Source organism: Antedon bifida, chromosome 8 (assembly GCF_963402885.1).
Source record: "Antedon bifida chromosome 8, ecAntBifi1.1, whole genome shotgun sequence".
In the NCBI taxonomy this organism is placed as follows: Eukaryota; Metazoa; Echinodermata; class Crinoidea; order Comatulida; family Antedonidae; genus Antedon; species Antedon bifida.
In genome coordinates, this window is record NC_136233.1 from 15336224 (window position 1) to 15353447 (window position 17224).

Sequence of the window (17224 nt, forward strand, 5' to 3'; positions counted from 1 at the left end):
AGATTACTTTTAAGTTGTTTTTACCGAAGGATTCGACAATTAAACATTGTAAGGAAGTTGAATCAATTTGTTGCATTTAGTAAGATTTGTCAATAAATAATACTAAGGTATAGTTACAGTACCTTGTAAAACATAGTGTTACGCGCAAATCCAGTTTTGATGATCCATTGCTTGTGATTGGTCAAATTAGTTGCGTTCATACTGTACGTCATAGTGGGAACAGAAGCTTAACCTATTGACATTTTGAATTGGTCAATAATGTAGAAATATTAACTTTCCGAAAACAAATCGAACAAAAACAAAACCTCAGTAATAATGTATACCGCAACTGTGTATTGCCTATGCATCGTACATCGTTGAAATATAAAATTCACAAAATTCGTATATCCTTCAGATTTAGTGTCAGGATTTAGAGCGACATAAACGACCAACCGTGTACAACGAATAAAGTGTTCCTTGGAAATTTGAAGAATGTAGGCCTATATGATTTATAGTTTTTATTAATATTTCATAAACATAAATCTACGTCACATTAGGCCTACTATAGACTTGCCACAAATTCATTGTCATTTTTATGTTATTCCACCAGTCGGTGCTTCGATTTTTGTCTGAAAATACGAGCTCATGTATTATACGTATGAAACGCCATATGTGCCAAAATGTTTATCCTTTTACTAATTTCTGTCTAGAACCTAGACTAGTCCTACTACTACGCCTATAGTATTATAAATGATGTGTGTTGTGTAATTAAAAAGCCTTAAATTACTAGCTTAAATATCATGATTAAGAAGAAGTATTAACTTTACACATTGCTGTATGTATAAAATAAATTCAAAGTTATTACCAAACTTACAGGTCTCAGTTTATTTGCTGTATCAAATTTATTTGATAACATAATTTAATAATAATCATTTTTATTTATTAAGTACAAAAATTAAAATTAATTTTGTTTTTAATGATTTGTTATTTGTTACACTTACAAAGTTTGGCAGTTGACTTATCCAATATCAAATAAAGGATATCAATCATTTTAAATACGTAAAGCTTCTTTGCAATAAAACACATCTGGTAATCAATATATGTTGCGTAATTAGTTGGGGGGGGGGGGGGGGGAGGTATGGTGTATAAATATTATTTTATTTGGTTAAGGACCAATTGGTTTATTGAATATTAATCAATCAATAATTAATAACTACAACAGTGAGCAATTCAAATACAGTAGGAGCCATACTTTGCGACACCCCTTTTAAGGGACATTTTTTTGTGAAAAGAATTTGAGGCAATATATAAAACTACACCCCTATTTATATCAATGGACACTCCTATTAAGTGGACAGATTTTAGTTCCTGACGAGTCCTCCATATAGGGGTTCTACTATATTGAAATTATTAAGCCAACATTTTAAGCTACAACCAACACTGATTCTTTAAAGGCAAACTCAGACAGCATCGTACAACGAAACATCTTGACTCGTCGGTGCTGCCCGAGTTGAATCCCGACGAGACGAGTCGTCTCGAGATAGCGTTGGGCAGTAGTTTTTAGGTCGTCCTGAGAACTTTAAACATATTTTTTTTTTTTTCGGCGAGGCGACTCATCGGGCCTCGTTGTGTGATGTTGTCCGAGTCGGCCTTAACAGTTGCATTTCTGCCATTGTCTTGTGCTAAGATGAACCACAAACAACAGCATTTAACCTGACAGCCAGATCTTGCGGTAATGCTGCCAGTAATCTATTGAATTCATCTGGATTTTGGGTATGAATACTCTGTATAATTTGAATAATAAGTCCCTGCGTCTCTGAAAAACAAAAAATTTAACCATGAATATTAAATATTTAAAAAAATGAAATTAATTAAATTACCGGATGCACTGTATCTCCATAATGGCATTATCTGTCCAATATCATAGGAAAATTCAGCAATACAGTGTCACACATGTATCACATGTGGCACCTATACTATTTTAAGGTTTGGGTAGGATTATGGTATATGATACAGGCGTCACATGTGATACATATGTGATATGGTATTACAGAATCTGCCTATGACAAATTAAAGATACAGTACCAAGCATCGGCTACCTCTACTCTTCAGGTAGTTTATTATTGGTAAGATTTTTTTGCCCTACTCTGACGTAATTTGTATTTTATACAAGTAAATTAAGAACACAACACAAGCAATTCTCGGGTGGTGACCTTACTCAACTCCACGACGCGAAACTACTCCACGGTAGTTAAACACAGTTACAGTTTATTATTGATATCAAACATTTGGTCTAGCCTTGTCTCAAATAATAAACCCATGCTATACCTTCTTTGATTTGTGTAGTACCAAGAACTTGAGCAAAGACGGCTAGTAGCTGTGGTATTAGAGAAGGGATTGCTTCATGGCCAGAACCATATAAATGATGAATACACTTGAACACGGTGTTATTCTCCTCTTGATCCTCCTTCAATGGTAGGAGCTGCACAAGACGTGGCAACACCTACAAAAGAGTTTATTAACATATATTATTGACGTATATGGTGAGGAGAAGAAAAAGGAAAAGATGTCAGATCATTTGAAGAGTAAAGAGTATATACAAGAGTAAGTTATAAACAGTGTTGAAAGAAAGAACGAAAGAGGAAGAAACTATGGGCAGATGAAGAGCCAAAGATGAAGAGTGGTAGGAGGATGTCATGAGAGAGATACAGTAGAACCCCAACCAACCCAGTCAATGATTACCTGGGCAACTGGTACTGCTTCAGTGTTTGTCAAGACCAACCTTGCAACAGCTCCACAAATATTATCTATTACACACTGGTCATCTTCTTTTCCAATTAAACCTGATATAACACTTAGTATGACTGGATAATGTCTATGTAAAAGTTATAGGAAATGTATACATAATATACAGTATATCAATTATTTGTATATAAAAGAATGAAAATTTAACCAACAATGATATAAAAATTATCTTACATAGAAGTGAAGATAGTGGTTTAAAATTGTACTGGATGGACAGCCATGCTGGCAAACCTTTGATAATGATGATGATGATATAAAAAAAAACAGTGACTACTATATGCATATTCAAAGTCATGGAATTATTTACAAGGGTCTAAAAAACAAATAATTCAATGCCAGACCGAGTATTGTCCAAACTATAAAAGTGTTGTAACATCTTTTAAAAGATACGTAAAAAGTGTTTCTTTTCCATGTTCTGCTAAGACCCCGATACCGAAGACTGCGTTGCTGCGTACTTCTGGGTCCTCTTCCTGCATACCCTGGACGAATACTTGGACAAGGTGACCGGCAAACGGCTGAATACTATCTTCCATAGCGATGACTGTTTCAGAGAGTGTCCCGATTGAAAATGACTTCTCTGCCACTGTGCATGTCTTTTTCTAATAATGAAGAGATTATTACATTACTATATTATTAAATTAGTTTGACAAGTGTGATGTGCTCATATAATGGTAGCGATACGCCCAAATATAGTGATATGACATTATCATGTCCATATTGGCACATCACATTTTTTTTGATAGTGTAGACAGAACCTTAGAAATACTATATACTTTCTTTTGTATACTATTTTTCTACTAATGGTGTCGGGTATTTTACAATAGATTATTCATGCTTTATTTCTGAATAATTGTGTCCGGACCGGATGGGTTGAGTTAAGTGGTCAAGGGCTCTCCTTGACCATATTGTAGTCCTGTTGGCACTACTCTTTAATATTGCCGGTCTAGTGTACACATCTTGTATGCAAAATATACCCAGTGCATCTAAAAAACCTTTTGGGCACAATGTCCCTGATAACTGTGCATTACAGTTTGATACATACAGTTTTCATGACAAGTAGTGGTAATGCCCCTGCTAGGTATGGTCCAAAGGCCTGGCCACCCATAGCTTTAGCCAGTGATGGTATGATTTCTCCAGCATACTCTATCAACATTTCATCATGTTCTGCCTGCTGTGGGTCCTCATCATAGTCATCCTCATCATCCTCATCTTGGCAAGCAGTCTGAAACACACATAAATTCAATTGCTTTACAAAATTAATACGATATAAGGGCATTTTCCTTTTAGCAACTGTATGAATTTGTATTATTGATTGATCACTTTATTTTAGAATAAATATTTCATATATACAACAAATACAAAAGGGAAAATCATACTAAAATAGGATTTTCCCCCATTTAGTGAAGAGATTTTGTAGAACAGATAGTTCGTAGTACACCTTACAAGATTCAAAACTCTTATTCTAAAACCATAGACGCACATACGTACATGCTCATAAGAATTCTCCTCGTGGCAAACACGTTACTAGCACTACTACTAGCAACATTCTCAATGAGTTGTTATAGTACACCTCCAGCGTAACATAACATATAAGATTAAGTTAGATAATGGCCTATGACGCCACATGGCGTCACATGTGAAAGACATGTTATTCTGTATCATAATAGAATTTGCCTATTGTATGATACACAGTAGCATCGAAAATTGGCTACTTTTGAACACACACTATTAGATTATTAGGGTCAAAGTTCATGCTATATGTTCACCTTTAATTGAAGCACATTTCTTATTGCACTCGTAATACTTGAAACATGGCTTTGCTCCGACACCATTGAACTACTGCCCTCTTTCAGCATCTCATTTATTGTTTCTAGCGCTGCCATGACAACTGTTCGTTCCGAATCTGTGTTGATAATGTTGATAAAACAAGGTATAACCTTCTCCAAAGCCTTTGCAAATACTGCAATTTAGAAAATTTGTAATTAATTAATAAATATGAATATTCATGATGTACAGCATGTGACCAAGTTATATATAAATATAGTGTAGCCTTTACCTTCACCTCCGTTGTCAACTGCGTTTTGCGCTCTTGAAAGTACACGACAGATTGTACCCATACAACAGAGGGCGGCCTTACGGATGTTACTGGCAGGATATTCAATTAGCTTCATTATTTCGGAAAAGCATTCATCGATATGTGGTAAAAATGCCAAACTAAAAGAAACAAAATTGATTACAAAATATTTTGACTTTATTATACAGACATGCCGAGTCTACTATATTTTGAGGCCACTATCAGTAGTACAGTAATAAACTTAGCAAGGGTGGGTAAATAAATATCTAATCATTTAGTATAAAGGCTTTATTACACAGCCATGCCGAGTTTACTATACTTTGTGACCACAATCAGTAGTACAGCAACAAACTTAGCAAGGGTGGGTAAATAAATATCTAATCATTCAGTATAAAGACTTTATTACACAGCCATGCCGAGTTTACTATACTTTGAGACCACAATCAGTAGTACAGCAACAAACTTAGCAAGGGTGGGTAAATAAATATCTAATCATTCAGTATAAAGACTTTATTACACAGCCATGCCGAGTTTACTATACTTTGAGACCACAATCAGTAGTACAGCAACAAACTTAGCAAGGGTGGGTAAATATCTGATGATTGTAACAAATAGTTGATTTAGCAATATTTTCTTACCTACTGTTATCAGCTATTTCTCCTAATGCATTGCATGTGTCTTCCTTTTCTTCAAGATAAGCATTCTCAACACTGTATCTGCAGAGTACAGAAACGTGTAATATTTTTACAACAGACTGATATAAAGCAGGGAGAGAAAAAGATATAAAAAGAGTATAAAAATAATATACTAAAAGGAACAAATCTATAGTAGTACCCTTCAATATCTTCCTCTTCATCCTCCTCTTCTATACTGATGTCTTCTTCCTCGTCTAATTCCCCATCATCATCACCAAACACTTGCAGCATTTCATTCTCATCCTCTTTGAAATGAGCCTACAAGAAGCAGAATACAGTAAACATGATCAAATATAAGTATCGTACATGTGACTTCCCATCAAATTTACATACACACACACAAATATTTTCTTAACAACCCTACATCAGAGAAAACCTTTCCATTAAAAAACAAAGCTAAACTGAGGGATCCAGGTACTTACCACAACTCCTTCTGTTGACTGTAAGGAGTCTATCATAAGCTTTACAATTGTATCTAAGTGAGGCGCCATGCCTTCTTTGATTACAGTAGATATCGAAGCAAACAGACCATACCTATCAAATTAGAAAAAAAAGATTTTTGTCACAAACTGGTTACTTTTTAATTAGAAGTTTGAAGTGTGTAAAATTGTCCAAAATTTGTCTTGAATTGGAATATAGTTATCTACTTACGTGCATCTCCTTAAATCAGGGTCGTTGACCTCATTAATTAACTGTAAACCCAATTGAATACTCTCATCTACTAATGGTATGAAATTCTCAGCTCCTATTGTTCTTGCTAATACGCCAAGTGTATCTAAAACAGAAAAGAACACCAGAAAAATAGGATAAACACCAAGACGAGAAAAAGATCAGAAAAAAGAGAACCCACTAGGCCAGAATACTGTCTGAATTTAACTATTATTGGGATGATGTTGGGCCTAGGCAGATAATGATGCATGCTGAACTAACCAATACAATATTCAAAGCGAGAATACTCAGCTACAGTAGGCCTAGCCTATTGCAATGTTCACTAATCCCTCTACAAATTGTAGAAAAAATAATTTTATAAGTATATTTGTTAACATACCTACAGCCTGAATTTTTAAAACTAATGCTGATCCCATATCTGATTCCAGTAGGTAACCTCTGAGCGGCTCCATAATCTGAAGAAAATATGGACACATGTTCTGCTTCGCTGCATTTGCTGCGGCACCTGAAATACAAATGAACAGATGGTCATAGCATTGGAAACCTTAATAAATATATTATGTAATTAATAATATGTATTTGGCAAATTTTAAGCACAACCTTGCCAGGAGTAAGCATAGGCCTGAACAGATTTAACTTCTCTTAATAATAATTTATGCGCATTAAGCATTAAAGTAAACATTCTCACACCAGTAGTAGATGTCTACAAGTTGTGAAATGGCATGGCATCATTCTTATGCAAGCCACACTAAACACGTCAGACTCACCAATAGCACTAATTGCTAACTCTCTTGTGTGTACTGCAGTTGATGTCTGCAAATTGTGAAGTAGTTTTTCCATTAAAGCTGGTAGATATGGTAGAAGTTCATCTCCTGCAAAACAGGCAGCAACAATTATTTTTATATTTATTTATATATATCAGCACATTTTATGGTTGGTTTTTCATAAATCATACAGAGTAATTGGAATTTTGGAAATCAAAACAATGATGTTAAGTATCTCGATGGATTTCTTACGGTTACGATAAAATATAGCGAACATTGGTGACCCTTCTAGGGTCATGTGGCAATTAATGACGATGATACCAACCTAAATTTTCACAGAACATCTCCAGTGCATAGTATGTTCGTGTGATGCCAGCAGGATCTTTATCTGCCGTCTCTGATGCAAGGCCCAGATACCTGAACAGCAGCGGTAGGATGTGGCTATGATACTTGCTTATGTCAGGCTGAAGGTGCTCGGAGAATTGGCCTAGAGCAAAGAGTGCCGCATTGTGCACAACCTGGCTGCCATCCTCCATGCCTTTTGATATATATTGTAGCATTACTTCTAGATGTCTGTAAAACAGAACAAATACATTTTGCATAAGCTTTGTCATAATGAAAGAAACTACAGTATGTACTATTTGCCTATTACAAATTTCTAAAATGACTGTATGTAGTGGACAAAGTCTAATACCAGTCCTATTAAAGTTATACAACTATGTAACTTTACAGAAGACACAGATTTAGTAATTAAAGATAATAACATTTTGTGATACTGCAGTGATCTTTCTTTAGTTAAAAACATTTTTATTTCCTGTTATTTTGTATATGTACAGTTCATTTTAGAAAATTTAGTTTTAAATTTTATATACTTTATATAACATACTTATTTCTTATATAATCTGCACATCCTTCTGCTAAAACAGCTATACAAATCAGACCGGCCTTTCTGTGGTATGGATCCGGATTTTCCAGGGCGGGTCGGACTATTTGCATTAGAGGGGGAACAATCTTTTCAGGTGGTAAATGCAAGGCAAGTATATCTATTACCTGTACAGAAAAAGATGTAGAAATAATATCGTTTTATATTCAACCATCTCCATGTCAATAGTGTTAATATCAATCAATACTATAAATTATTATAATTAATTCCATCAATATCAATCAATCAACAAGTATCATTAATACCATCTACATCAATCAATCATCATTAATACCATCAACATCAGTCAATGCTATAAATTATCAATAACAATCAATACTATCAATTATTATCATTAATACCATCAATATCAATCAATACTATCAATTATCATAATTAATTCAATCAATCAACAATCATCATTAATACCATCAACATCGATCAATGCTATAAATTATCGTCATCAACATCAATCAATACTATCAATTACCATCATTAATAAAAGCAATATCAATCAATCAATTTATACCATTAACATTGATCAATGCTATCAATTATCGATTAATTAATACGGTCAATATCAATCAATACTATAAATTATCATCAATAATACTATTAACATCATTGTGGTCATCAGTTCTACTTGCCTGTGCACCATAAGATGCAGGATGGCTGGATTCAGCATCCTCACCAATTTCTTCTTCCTCATCCTCCTCCGGTGTGGCGGACATGATTGGAAATATTGCTTTTAAGATCGGACTAACAAGCTTCTGTTTTAAGATTGTCTGAAAAAACAAAAGGGAAATTCTTCAACAAACCAAGCATCTAAAATCATTGAACTTTAAACAATCAATCAATGTTTTAGTACTGTTTGCCGAACATAGCAATGTGGCTTAATTTATCCACAATCACAATGTAACATAGCAATGTGACTTAATCTTTCTACATTCACAATAATTAATTAAAATACCTTTTTCTTCATGCGTCCAAGACTAGTGATGAAGGAGAGAGCTTTTACTCTAGCGTTTCCACCAAAGTTTGGATTTGATGCAACCTGGAATGACAATAATAACATTAAAAACCTTGCTTACACTAAGTGGGTCAGTCCAGGATTAGAATACAGTAGAACCCATCTTTTGGGACACTCGTATTGAGGGGAAAGTCGTATTCACAGGAAACTTTCATGTGAAACAAATGTGGGGCTATATATTTTAAAAACTAAAGCCAATCCCTATTCAGGGGACACCTATATTAAGAGTGCACTTTGTTGGGGCCCAAAAATGTCCCCTTAATAGGGGTTCTACTGTATTTGTTAGTAGTAGTTTGTATTTGTCAGTTATAATCAAACATATTTAACTGCTTTTTGCACACTGTATGCTCAGGTGCATGTTTCTTTACCTCTAATGAAAAGTAAACAATTTCTTTGATGTGTGGTACAATGACGGAGACTTCACACTCAACTAATTCGTCAAAGAGCTCCATAGCTTCACAACCCTGGTCCTCATCCACCACCAAAAGACGTTTTGTAACAAGAATCACTTTTGGTATTAAAGCTCGGAACAAAGGCTAAGACGGAGACAAAATAAATATGTATAAACAATACAAAAGAAAAAAAATGCAGCCATTAAGACTTATTGCTATATCCTATATATATATATATCTTCGTGCACTGATGAAGGGCTAGTGTTGCCCGAAAGCTCTGCTAACTTTTCTGGCTGTTTTACTTTATCATTTTGATTTAGCTTTTCGCTTTTCTATTTTGTATCTCCATTGAGATCCAGCCATTGATACCCACAGCATTGTCATTTTTCCAGTATTTTGCCTTTGGATTTATATATATCTTCAAATGTACATCTCACTATTTAAATTGTTTTTATTATGTTCTATTGGTTAAAAAAATGTTACCAAATAAATAAAATACATAAATGTGAGTAGTAAAAAAGAACGTCACTTACTACTTCGTCTGATCCTATAAATGTGACTAACACTGTCATAGCCCTGAAAGGTAATTATATATGTAAAAGATAGTCCATATTTAGATATGTTCAAGTCTTCTACACCAGATGGAAGACACCCACCTATTTAAGGCCTTTCTCTGTCCAGCTCACCAACCAACACGTGGCAATTGGAATACCTTTATGGTCAAACAAACAACTGCATTTATGACTATAAATTTGGATATTTTAAGAAACATCGTTCAAACAACAATAGGCATAATACAATACCTTTGGCCAGACAAAAACACTGTTTTATGTTGGGTTTTTATTCTATAATTAGAATTGTCCACCATATTTTATACAACTTACTTGATTGTGTAGTAGGGAACTATCTTACTTTCTGTATCCTCCAGAAGCACTGAGAATATATTAAAAAGAACTTTGAAATGTGGCTTCATACACTCTGCAGCAGAAACTGATACTGAACTTAAAACTATAGTTCCAATCTAAGAAGAAAAAACATGTGTTGTGATTTTAATCAGGTTTATTGCATAGCACAGTTTAATATAACTCTATTGTCTACATAACCCCGTTGTTTGAATTGAAGAATGGTAAGCTATGTCTACACTATCGAACTAGTTTGGCCAAAAAAGTGTGATGTGCTCAAATATGGTAGTTATATGCTCAAATATGGTAGTGATATGACATCATCATGTCCATTATGGGCACATCTCATTTATTTGCAACATCAAGTTTGATAGTGTAGACAGAGCTTATATTTGCCAAGGAGTTGTTTTAGCAACATACAATTTTGTTTTACAATTTTAAATATGAAGATAATATCATTTATTATTCAAACTTTCTTACCTCTCGAACTTTGACATTACCACTTTTAAGACATACATTAAGATTTTGGTAAAATTGTTCCCATCTGTTGTAAGGTAACTCTCTTTTTGCAATGGCTGCACAAACCTGTGCCAATGCCACACGTACGATATGCCTAAACAAATAACATCAACCGGAGTGAGCAACAATTGTACTTTATAATATTACAGGCCTCTTATTTCTCCATGGTTACCAGTAAAACATTTGTCAATTGTGTAATAATATAGTATATAGTATAGTACAATAAATAGTGTTAGTTAACGGCAATGTACCCATATATAACCTATACATATATTTGATTTGGTGTTAGTTCAATACCATAGAGTAATAACAAGCTGAAATGAAAAATACTTCAGCCTGGCTGTTTAATGTTCACACACATCCAACTATACATACACTTTTATGCCAATCTGTCACATTTATAAAGTGAACCTCGAAATCTAAAAGTTACTTACTCTGGTTCCTCTTCCATCATTCTAAAAATTGCTGTTTTTAATCTGTAAAATATACAAATAAAAGCGTTTGACATATCTACTTTCCAAAATTTACGCACATGTGTGTTCAACAGAGTTTACACCTTTAGTATGGTATGATTAGAATCGGTACTTACGAAGCCTGAAACTCTGAGGGTAAATTTTTCCATTGTTTTGTAATCTTGCGTCGCATCAAAACTGCTGCAAATTGACGGATCTTTAAACAACAATGTTCACAAAATACATACGTCAGTTAATAGTATTGGAGAGATAAATGATAGATAGAAAAATAAAATAACAAACAACAACACATAAATATGTGGCAGGATTTAAATTGTAACTAGGGCGGACCCATACAGAATTTTTTATTTTTATTTTATTCAATCGAAACCAACAGCGATAATTACCGCCACTAACAGGTTTGATACAAACAAAGCCAGGACTGTTTAAAGCACCTTGATCGATCCTAACATTGATCAAGGGCTTCTCTCGTCCAGTGCCCACCTTGATCAGAGGAAAGGCATAAACCAATACGTCTGAGGCAAATACTAGATGCAGGGGCTGCCATAAGAGTCAGCAGTGCTGATTTCAAATGCCTAATGGGACCCCAGCTCCATATACAGCACCCGATATTCCCAGATGGTCTCCTATCCAAGCTCTAACCAGGTCCAACGTTGCTTAACTTCGGTGATCTGACGAGAACCGGTGTTTCAACGTGGTAAAGCCGTATAGACACAAATGTTGACCAAGAAATGGGATGCTTATTCAACTTGGCAAATTTTAATTTATTTTAAAAGATCAAACCATCTAAAATAACTTTTCATTCTCCCATAATTATAAAAGATTTTAGATTACAATTTGAATTGTAGCATAACCTTACCTGAATTTCAGAGGAGGCAGAAATAACTGTAGCTAGAGCCATCACTAACGCCTTATGTTTAAACAAGAGTCTAAGGTCTTGAGTTGCCTAGTATAAAAGAGTGTATGATAATGATGTATGCAATTTGAAAGATTTGCACAATTTGAATCCAAAACAAATACTTGATTTGAAGTGCAATGTATTTTTAATTACTTGATAAAACAAAAGATTGCAGTATACGTTGTTGAGTTACAGTAAGTGCTATCGCCTGGAGTGCATAATATACAGAATAGGGATTCCCAATTTATTTTGTGAAACTTATCCCGGCCTTTTGAGCATTGTGGAAGACTCTTCATGATGAGTTATTTGATATTGATTTATGTAATTTAATTTTCAAAATAGCCAAACTAATATTAAATATTATTTATTAATAAAACGTCCGCCTAGGCCTACCTACAGCTTGTTTAACCATCTATCTACAGAATATCAACTATTCAAACTAGCATAGGCTAGGCCGGGTCTACGGATTTATTATGTGACAGAGAGATGGGTTTCTGGCCTAGCCGAGCAGGGTCAGTCCTTCTCAGTCTATCTAGGCACTACTAGGCCTAGTAGTAGTACTACTAGGCTAGGCCTCTCTAGTAGTAGGCTAGCTGTCATGTGTATTTATTTCTTTCTTACCTGCTGAATTATTGAATTATCAGGTGTTAATAGATTTTGCATGACAATCATCAAGCGTCCTGGCAGTTCTTCGTAGGTAATTTGCGACATGATGTTTTAAAACGAAGCTATTGTTATTTTAATAAGTACACAGGCCTCCACCACCTAGCCTAGGACTCGGTGAGAGAGAGAGGAGAGTGTGGTAAATAAATTTACCACATGTCTGGAAAACCTCTTGGTCAAAACTAACGCGCATGCTTTGAATGATGACGTAATAGTCCCCCAATAGGCCTACATATTATTAACCCCTCCCCCTCCCCCTCCTCACCATTTCAACAATTTGTCTTTTATCTAGCAACATTAAATTCCAATCATCAAATCCAGTCCAAATTCAGTTCAGTACCAATAGGCCCAAATGCACTGATAAAATTATACTAATACTAACCAAGGGTCGATAGGCCTAAAAATACACGACACCAATAAATGAGGAACTATAGTCTTTCGATTGAATTTAAATTACATTAAAGATATTGTCCCTCTGAACAAAAAATTGTTTATGCCTATGTCGATTTGACCAAAAATTAACTTTCTGAAATGGGTTTATTCAACGTATTTTTTTTTCTTTTTCATTAATCTTCATTTTTCATGTTTGGGGGACAAACAATAGGCCTACATCGTTACCAATTTTAATTATTTTATTGGTGTAATATAGCTGTATGTAAACACAATAAAAAATAAAAAGGCGTACTACTATATTGATTGTTTTAATATTATTATATATTATTTCAACATCCATGAGGATAGATACAAAAACACCATCTATAAAAATATTTAGCCTACAACAAAGATTTACACAAAACGTACGTATAGGCCTACTGTAATTATAACTACGAGCGGCTAGCATTCGTTTCATAAAGATATGCCACTTTATGAAAGATGCATGCATTGATACATTGCAATAATATTAAAAAGGACAACAATAGATAGATGTTCATTTGTATTATTATTTAGGGTATGATCTTGGTTTTTTTTTTCTTTATATGGACTTGTTCCAAAATAAAATTTAATTGGATTTTACTGGTGATAATGTAATCCATCTATACTAGATCTAACTTGGCGTAAAATGGTAAACGATAAATAATGTAAAGTAATTAATCATTAAATATATTATGATAATAATAATATATATGATAATAACAAATAGGCCTATGTATTTATATTTATCATTTATTTATTCAACTTTGTTTTACAATGGTAGCTCTAACAGATACTACAGCAGTAGGCCTACAGCTGACGTGAGGCCCTCTAAATAAAGAATAAATAACATTAATATATTATTTTCATCATCTATGATACAAGTATTGTAATACTTAATTAGTCCAGTAAAAATATGGTTGAACCTAGAACAAATTGCAACAGAATTTTTTTTTGTTTTATTTGGTTGATATGGTGAACATGAACATCATATCCAAAGTTTACCAAAATCGGACATCGGGAAGTGGGTTAATTAGCATAAATTCAAAATGGCCGCCATTTGCTATTTTAAAGCCCCATATCTCCTTAACGGTTGGATTTAGACCACCTAAGTGCATTACGAGTGGATATAAATGTGATATTAAACATTCTAATTGGCATATTTAAATTTCCATATGACGTACCTATGACGTCATATGGTAGTTGTGACGTCATAAATTATGTTATAAATGCTTAAATGACATTATACTATGCGAACAATTTAGAAACTGCAGAAAAACAAGTTACCTAACATTCTCCTTGTTGAAATGAACATAATTTCCAAAGTTTACCAAAATCGGACGTCAGGAAGTGTGTTAATTAGCATAAATTCAAAATGGCCGCTATTTACTATATCATTTTGAAGACCTATATCTCCTTAATGGTGGTTTTAGACCACCAAAGTGCATTGCGAGTAGATATAAATGTGACATTAAACTTTCCAATTAGCACATTTAAATTACCATATGACGTAAATATGACGTCATAAGGTAGTTGTGACGTCATATATTATGTTATAACTGCTTAAATGGCATTATCCCATGCTAAAAAATGTAGAAAAAAAACTGCAGGAAAACAATTTTCTAACAATTTCCTGTTGAAATGAACATGATATCCTAAGTTCACCAAAATCAGACTTCAAGAAGGGGGTCAATTAGCATAAATTCAAAATGGCTGCTATTTACTATAACATTTTGAAGCCCTGTATCTCCTAATAGCGGTTGGGTTTAGACAGCCTATGTGCATTACGAGTAGATATATATGTAAAAACCGTTGAAATTTATCATTAAGTTTCCATTTACAAAATCTTATGAAAATAGTTAGTCTACAGAACCGTATAAAAGGTGATCATCAACTGTATTTCCGAAACTGATTTGTACTCAAGCGCACATCTTGTTTTGTGTTTCCTAAAACTACATCTTTTAGAACTTTATCTCTTTAAATTGGTAAAGGAATAAAAAAAATATTGTAATGAGGCGATTGTCTGTGGGTCAGGCTATTCAAACCCATCACTCCCACAAACTCATCTCAATTCCCCAACTGGAAATTGAGATGATACATGAAATGATAGATGTCATACTGTAGTTTTCGGTATAGTCAGCATCTCCATTCTGCTCTTTCAAAGTTGCTATTTCATTGCATCTGTTTGGTGTCGATCATTTATGAGACAACAACTTTTTATGATGTTTTATATAATGTTTATCTTTTGAATGATGTTTCCAAGATTCAATGAGCATATAACAACGACACTTCATCCTAGTGTTAACTAGGATGAAGAACCATCAGTTAAAGATACACATCAACGGAATCCAAAAGGGGTTGTTAAGGTAATAAAGTAATTTTCAAACTTGCCACTACTAATTACAGTATTTAATTTTTCGACAAGACAGTATTCAACTTCCTTGACAGAAAATGTCAGAAAAATGGAATAGAAACTTTGAATGCAGATGGGGATCTATTAAATATCTTACTTTGCCATAATTAAAAAAAGCGATTGCGTTTTAAGACAGAAGAAGCAAAAAATAGTGGAATAATTGGTACTTAAAGAAAACATCTTAAGGAGCTTTGTAATGCTCTGCACTTACAAAGAAACAGGGGGATGCATTCTATTCAAAGCAAGAACTGTTCGGTCCAAAATTAAAAAAGACATCAGAAAAGCCAATGAAGTAGACTTGCTGTGCCTACATGTATGGTGGAAGTATTTTGACGGCGCCAACATTACATTTTCTATGTATGCACTTTGGATGGGAGACTTACTGTGATCCAACTCCATATTTAGGATGGGGTCGAATTATTAAATCCCAGACTCATTACAGAATTAAGAATCCTGTTTCTTTAAATATAATTGAGATATATGAGATATATATGCAGTTATAAAAAGTTGCAGAAAATTAACTGGAATGTTCTATTGCATGTTGTGAAGGGTGGCCGAATAACTTCTGATACCCATGATCTTAACCTGGATGTGGTAAATGTTCTACTATTTTCATGAGATTAAAAACATTTTTTCCTTTCGGTTTCTATATTTTCCCCCTAGAATAATGCCAATTGAGCATTATTGTGACAAAATACATGACGTCATATGTCTTATGACATCATAGGTACGTTATATGGCAATTTAAATATGCTAATTATAAAGTTTAATATCACATTTATATCTACTCGCAATGCACTTAGGTGGTCTAAAACCAAGCGTTAAGGAGATATGGAGCTTCAAAATGGTATGATAAATAGCGGCCATTTTGAATGTATGCTAATTAACCCACTTCCAGACGTCCGATTTTGGTAAACTTTGGAAATAATGTTCATTTCAACAAGGAGAATGTCAAGAAACATGTTTTCTTGCAGTTCCTAAATTGTTCGCATAGTATAATGTCATTTAAACAGTTATAACATAATATATGACGTCAAAACTACCATATGACGTCATAGGTACGTCATATGGGAATTTAAATATGCTAATTAGAATGTTTAATATCACATTTATATCTACTCGTAATGCACTTAGGTGGTCTAAATCCAACCGTTAGAGAGATATGAGGCTTCAAAATAGCAAATGGCGGCCATTTTGAATTTATGCTAATTAACCCACTTCCCGGTGTCCGATTTTGGTAAACTTTGGATATGATATTCATTTGAACCATATTTACCAGACAAAACAAAACAAAATTCTGTTGCAATTTGTTCTAGGTTCACCCTATTTTTGACTTATCTTTACTGGACTAAATGTGCTAATTAAAAGGAATGACGCTATTTGTTAGCCTGGTAGAACCTCTACTCTAAGGTGACACCTTTGGCATCTAAAATTTGTTCCCATTAGGGGGTGTCCTGAAGGATGGTTTCTACTGTATTTAAATGAATAATTTTATTTATATTATCAAATTATTATATTTTTAGAGAAATCTTCTGTTCTTCTTTATTGTATCAAACAATTAATCAATACTAAAAGGTAGCCAAGATATAGCCGAAGCTAATCAAGCTTGGTAGTA

At 33.9% G+C, this 17224-nt stretch overlaps 1 protein-coding gene and 1 pseudogene across 1 annotated transcript; both read right to left on the reverse strand.

Moving 5' to 3' along the window:
- Positions 1-309: 309 nt before the first annotated feature.
- Positions 310-12904, reverse strand: LOC144850024 (importin-4-like). The gene is made up of 25 exons (XM_078707187.1): positions 12744-12904; positions 12084-12170; positions 11341-11420; positions 11186-11227; positions 10713-10845; positions 10215-10351; positions 9864-9906; positions 9307-9474; positions 8879-8962; positions 8556-8693; positions 7873-8036; positions 7312-7559; positions 6990-7094; positions 6602-6727; positions 6205-6328; positions 5976-6087; positions 5693-5811; positions 5497-5574; positions 4841-4998; positions 4551-4744; positions 3827-4006; positions 3175-3383; positions 2722-2854; positions 2308-2482; positions 310-1795 (listed from the first exon to the last, which is right to left on the reverse strand). The coding sequence occupies exons 1-25, from the start codon at positions 12831-12833 to the stop codon at positions 1662-1664; spliced, it is 3261 nt and encodes a 1086-aa protein (XP_078563313.1). The 5' UTR covers positions 12834-12904; the 3' UTR covers positions 310-1661.
- LOC144851191 (5S ribosomal RNA) lies at positions 11818-11935 on the reverse strand (annotated as a pseudogene).
- Positions 12905-17224: the final 4320 nt, after the last annotated feature.

What these genes read in the sequence shown, in the direction of transcription:
- LOC144850024 (XM_078707187.1), bottom strand. Translation starts at nt 12,833, where the DNA reads ATGTCGCAAATTACCTACGAAGAACTGCCAGGACGCTTGATGATTGTC. An exon ending in TTGTTTACTTTTCATTAGAG is followed by an intron (nt 8,963 to 9,306) that starts GTAAAGAAACAT and finishes TTGTCATTCCAG; the next exon opens with GTTGCATCAAATCCAAACTT. An exon ending in GGAAAAGAAACACTTTTTAC is followed by an intron (nt 2,855 to 3,174) that starts GTATCTTTTAAA and finishes ACTTTTACATAG; the next exon opens with ACATTATCCAGTCATACTAA.